Source organism: Eucyclogobius newberryi, unplaced genomic scaffold (genome assembly GCF_026437365.1).
Source record: "Eucyclogobius newberryi isolate DKJ021-1_F unplaced genomic scaffold, fEucNew1.0.hap1 SCAF_207, whole genome shotgun sequence".
Taxonomy (NCBI): Eukaryota; Metazoa; Chordata; class Actinopteri; order Gobiiformes; family Gobiidae; genus Eucyclogobius; species Eucyclogobius newberryi.
Genome location: NW_027315843.1, coordinates 147,355 through 153,354, shown reverse-complemented (window position 1 = coordinate 153,354; position 6,000 = coordinate 147,355). Strand labels below are relative to the sequence as shown.

General features: G+C 40.0%; 2 protein-coding genes across 2 annotated transcripts in view; one reads left to right on the top strand and one right to left on the bottom strand.

The window, feature by feature from the left end:
• Positions 1-1,196: 1,196 nt before the first annotated feature.
• LOC140370065 (F-box only protein 50-like) lies at positions 1,197-3,720 on the bottom strand. Its single transcript, XM_072457000.1, has 6 exons — positions 3,528-3,720; positions 3,040-3,120; positions 2,780-2,876; positions 2,302-2,397; positions 2,019-2,157; positions 1,197-1,386 (listed from the first exon to the last, which is right to left on the bottom strand). Exons 1-6 carry the CDS (start codon positions 3,667-3,669, stop codon positions 1,249-1,251), a joined length of 693 nt encoding a protein of 230 aa, XP_072313101.1. The 5' UTR covers positions 3,670-3,720; the 3' UTR covers positions 1,197-1,248.
• A 278-nt stretch (positions 3,721-3,998) lies between these two features.
• LOC140370066 (collagen alpha-1(XII) chain-like) overlaps positions 3,999-6,000 on the top strand; it is a 140,914-nt gene continuing 138,912 nt past the window's right edge. Inside the window, exon 1 of the mRNA XM_072457001.1 lies at positions 3,999-4,086. Coding sequence (XP_072313102.1) covers positions 3,999-4,086 — 88 coding nt within the window. The remainder of the gene's footprint in view (positions 4,087-6,000) is intronic.

The window sequence follows — 6,000 nt, the reverse complement described above, 5'->3', positions numbered from 1 at the left end:
GGCCCACACTCCACTGCACACACTTTCCCATATTTATTTGACATTACCTGAGCAGCCAGTCCATCCAAGGTTTTGTAAAGTAGTCTGTCAAAACGTGTAGGGACTGGCTGGACTGGCAAAGCGTCACAGGGATTTCAGGGATGAGCACATCGCTTTTAGATTGATTCATAGTCATGGTCATGTTATAATAATGATAATAGTGTGAGTAATGACAATGTGAATAGAACTGTAATTAGATTTGAGGTCGTGACTAGATTTAAAATGGCGTAAACTGTCTTCACAGCTCTTCACTAGTGAGACAAAACCTTCAACACACACTTGTTGACAGCTCTATTAGAACTCACCATGACTGGAAAACTAAGATAAATCAATCATTTAATGAAGTGTTTTTTCCAGAAAATCTTGAAAAACGAAAGGCGATTAAGCACGATGAACATGTTTAATTCTTGTCTATAGAAAATATAGAAATACAAATTGTGTGTATATTCATTTTGTCTCACTGCAAATACTAATGTCAGTTACAAGTCCTTTTTTAACTATGAAAAAATGTTGATGTATTTAAAATTGAAAACTCAAAGAAAAAAATGTAACCTTAGATTTATTTTAATGTAAACACATTTTGATGAGGTCTACCATTACATTGTACACAAAGTCATACTATGATCTATAGAACTATTGGCGCAAACGGTTTATGATATTTTTGCACTTTGGTCTTCGGTTGTGTTTGTAAGGCTAAAGTTGCAAAAATAAATGCTTGTACATGGAAAGTATGAGCAGGTTTTATTCTGTTGGAGCTATAATGCAACACTATGCAAGAATTGAAACTCAAAATGTTAATTCAAATTGTTTGATTTGCACTTTAAGCAATTATGACAGGTTTAATCCTGCGTTTAGAGACGGATCTGGACAGAAATGAAAAACCTGATGACTTTCTGGTGAGAGGTGGTTCTAAATGAGGCCTAAATGAACCAGATCCGGGCTAGGACTAGGTTTACATTTCATTAGAGTCACACAATATGAAGTGGCTCAGTCTATTCGCAGTGTGTCCATACCAGTGTAGTGTTTATAAGATGTAAGCATTTCAGTCAATGCGCGGTGTATGAACCAGATCTGAACCTGTTGTTAGAAAGAGTCGAGGATATATACTCAAGATAACGGATATGACAAGATAGAATATGATGCAAGTTTGATCCAGCTTGTTTACCATATATTTATTATCATTCTGCATTAAAATACAAAACCAAGAGATCATTTATTTGGGTTGATCATCACTGAGCTCCCAGTGAACATCGTGTTCCAAAACCCATTGAGAAACTGGTTCTTCAGGCGGTGCAGGAAGTGGACGTATCTCACACCAGGTCCATAACCAGAGAACACGTGGGACACCTAGAGCCCAAAAGACATATCGGTGTCATAATGACTGTAGATACTGACAAATAAAAACACAGCACTACTTGAGTAAATTCATCTGGTAACACAAGTTATGTTCTGTGTATTTAATGTAACATAACCTAACGAACTTGGCTATTGAATTACATCGCATGTCACCTCAGAGCTAAGGAAAATAAATTATACATTATTTACTTAAGACAATTTTCTGTTGATCATTTGCTATTTTATTTCACCACACACAGCACATTTCAGGTTTTTAGGAACTTGTATATTGAGATAATGGTAAACACATGCTGATATTCATCCATTAATCAATCCATTATCATCAATCCATTATTATAAGTATTATCTTGTCTTACGCTAGCTGTTTTTATTTTATTTTATTTTATCTTTATTTTTCCCCTCCATTCCTTATTAAGAAATGAGAAGTTTTGTCTATAGGCGTTTGTGTTTATAAGAGTTTTGTTTGTAAGAGTTCTTCTATTAAGAGTGTTTTTTAAACTTCCTATAAGTTATCTGTCCTTTTCCTCTGTATCTACCTGCGTTGGAACAATTACATTTCCCCATGTGTGGACAATAAAGAAATATCATATCTTATATTCTGAATGCCACTGGATGAGACTCACCCCTTTCCAGTTGTGCGAGTAAATGCTGAGGTCCTCGGTGGGGTTTACAGTGTGCTCTGCGATCACTGTAGTGTTGTCTGCTCCCAGTAACCTCACATGCAGCTGGTAGATGAACTTATGCAGCTGACTCTCCTCATACCTGAAGAATTACAGATTATTTTGCTCATTTTAAATCAAAGCATGTGTATTGTGCGATCAAACACCTCCAAACAGAATTCAGAGGTTTTTTGTTTTTTTTAAATCACTTGACTGATAAATGACACATGGTTATGGGGCAACACACCAGTCTTGGATCACAATTTCAGGTTGAAATCCATCAAGTAGTTCCTCCCACAGTCCTACAGCCTTTAGATCCACGACTTGCTCCATAGTAAACCAGCTGAGAAGAGACGAATAAGAAGTGATCATGTAGCACCTAAGTGACATCTGCTGCTGGTGAAGCTGGGATTGTACAAGTGATCCATCAAGTGATCCATCAAGTGATCCATCAAGTGATCCACCAAGTGATCCACCAAGTGATCCACAGGTGTCAAATGATTAAACAGTGTAAAGAGAAATGAAACAAATAAGGCATGATGCCGGTCTGGGACAAGTACAACAGATGGAAATTAGCTATAGTGTGTAATGTGTTTACATTTACGTAGTATCAAGTCTGTCTATTTACATGCTCTGTACATAAATATAGACACATTTATGTTCCTAAAGAATCTGAAACCGTCACCTCTGAAGCGAAAAGACCAAACCATAAGAGGTGTACCTACCTGGCCTGAGGAAGTTGACAGATCACAGCTCCCTCGGGGATGCCACTGGAGTCATAGGGAAGGACCTCTGACCTGGTGGTCCAGCCACTGAAGTCCCCTGTTCACCAGTGAAAATGTGCATTATTCAGGTGTGTGTCTCCAGCTGGTCATACATTATTATTAGATGTATGACATTGCCCAACTCTAATTTTTGAGGTTAAGAGTGACATAGAAAATTAATTTAAAGCCAGATGTCCTTCCTAACACAGCAACATTCTTACCCTCAGGTACAAAGCGTGGAGGCCCCCGGTCAGGTTCTTCGGGCAAATCAGCTTCAGGTGGTGGACCATCTTTAGTTAAACCTGTGCATCCATCAGAAAAATGTCATTTAATCCTCCATGCCATATACATAGTTTACTTTTAGAAGCCTATCATTTCCTTATTCTGTATTTTCAGTGAAGGCTACAGGTGACAGCTGTTGCAGGTGAAAAAGGTTTGCTTAAGCAACAACTGACGCAAAGCAGAAGAGAACTCATTACTCATTAGCATTACAATAGAATGACGATTTCATCATGAACTTCTTTCACCACAAAAAGTAACTTCTCTAAATTATTGAGGACCTATTCTTTGTAGCGCACTTTAATTTAATTTAAGTTTTTTTTTTTTCTTAAATAAGTTTGAAAGTGTGAAACATGCATCATTTAGTCTCTAGTGAAAAAGGCATAAATTGTTGCCTGTCATGTCTTTGAGGTGATGACCTGGACTGTACCGTAGGGAGAAGAGTTCTTCAACAAGTTCCTGCTGAACGGTTTGGATTCATAAACAGATTTCCAGTCCACGCTGTCGGGCAGCGGCGCGTCCTGCAGGCCCCACTCATCCACGCACCTCTTCTTCCACTGCTCAGAGGACATGGTGCTGCTCAGTTCAGGGCAAGAGACGAGTGTTACAATCAGGAAGTAGAAGTAAAGGCTTGTCCTGCTGCGCCAGTGCCATGGTCAATGTGCGTGTGACTGCGCTTTGATCCAGCCTCTTAAAGACACAGATCAAACCTCTGATTATAAAGATACAGGCGATAGTACCTGGATGAAATGACATTGGGCTTTGTCAGTAACTGTGGTTGGACACCCTTGTTCGGATTACAGCCTCAGCATCTGCCTCATCCTTCACCACTGGGGCATCTCAGGGCAGAGGTCAGGGCAGAGGTCAGGGATACACCTCCAGATCATTGTGCTCGGCTTGGATGGGAGAAACTGGAGTCCCTGGAGGAAAGCCACCAAGACACGGGGAAAATCACTCAAAGCCCACGCAGAAAGGCCCGGTCTGGTCCGGTCTGGCCCGGGAGTCGAAGCGGCGACTTCCTTGCTTGACATACATTGGTTATTTAGACCAGAACGTTACAAAGTGGCGACCCCTCGTGGGCAACAGAAGGACTACTCGGTTTGCAAAAGCACTGATACATAGTTAATGTATGAGAATATCAAATACAGGACATCATACGTTGCTGTGTGACCCAGAATATGAAATCAAATGGAAAAATATTGAGATTTATGTTGTGCTGGGGATTCCTGTACAAGCCTTACTGGCAGACGGCAGACGGTCATGCTCATCTCAAACATGACTTGGTTCCACTTGAACTTGAATGTCAGAAATTCAGGACTTGACTTGGATTTGAAGCCTGTGACTTTCATTTCCTCCAAAACAACACAACACCATCTTAAAAATAACATAAATACATCACAAATATGAGCTATGTTTAAATGAGTACTTTGGCATGATTACATGAAAGGCCTTGAAACTTGAAAGACAAATAGACACGTTCAGGACAAGCAAGAGCAACAGTAGAGTTTCCTGTTTAAGTTTTTCCATGCTCTCATATTGGACATCATCCAGAAGGTGCAGCCAACACAAACCGCCTAATGGACTTGACATGGACTAAAGGCCAACAACTTACTTGAAGCAATCAAAACAACTGCTCCAACTTTATTAGTTTGAGACAATCTCTCTGTTGGAATAGCAGACAGACAGACACACCTTTGAGAAAAATGTTGTATCAGCTAACTGCCTTTGCATTGTACTTTGACCCTTCCTGCAGTGTTAACGTGGGATAACGAGCACAAAGGATAACGAGTGCTTTTCCCTATGTATGTCCATACACCACCAAGCATAATGTAATGACAATGCTAACTTATTGACTCCTGGTGGATTTCAGATTGCCTCCAACCCCTCCAAAATGTTAATGTAGGCCTTTAATGTATAACAACAGTGAGCTGATCAAAAATGTCTCCCTCAAGTGGATCATTTTTGTACAGACTGTTGTTAGTTTCAAAGGCATGGAAAATAGAATGTCATGTCATGTTAAAATCTGGAGGATTAAAACAATTTACCCAGCATTTATGTTTACTTAATAAATAAAGATAGGACACAATTCAATATTAGTGAGAGTCTGTGAATGTGAATCAGCCAAGTCGGTGCAGATTGGAACCAACGCCAAGTGAGCGCTAGGGGGCAGTGCCTCTTGAGCAGGGGTCACCAACATGCGGCCCAGTAGTCCTGTTTTAGTCCTTTTCTAGTCCTGTTTTAGTCCGGTTTTAGTCCTATTTTAGTCATGCTTTGATCCTGCTTTAGTCCAGTTTTAGTCCTGTTTTAGACCTGCTTTAGGCCTGTTTTAGTCCAGTTTTAATCCTGTTTTAGTCCTGCTTTAGTCCTGTTTTAGTCCTGTTTTAATCCTGTTTTAGTCCTGCTTTAGTCTTGTTTTAGTCCTGTTTTAATCCTGTTTTAGTCCTGCTTTAGTCCTGTTTTTGTCCTGTTTTAAATCTGCTCTAGTCCTGTTTTAGTCATAGTTTAGTCTAGTTTTGATCCCGCTTTAGTCCAGTTTAATCCTACTTTAGTCAGTTTTTTCCCTGTTTTAGCCCTGCTTTAGACCTGCTTTAGACCTGCTCTAGACCTGCTTTAGAACCGCTTTAGTCCTGCTTTAGACCTTGCTTTAGTCCTGCTTTAGTCCTGCTTTAGACCTGCTTTAGACCTGCCTTAGTCCTGCTTTAGTCCTGCTTTAGACCTGCTTTAGTCCTGCTTTAGTCCTGCTTTAGTCCTGCTTTAGTCCTGCTTTAGTCCTGCTTTAGACCTGCTTTAGTCCTGCTTTAGTCCTGCTTTAGTCCTGCTTTAGTCCTGCTTTAGTCCTGCTTTAGACCTGCTTTAGACCTGCTTTAGTCCTGCTTTAGTCCTGCTTTAGACCTGCTTTAGTC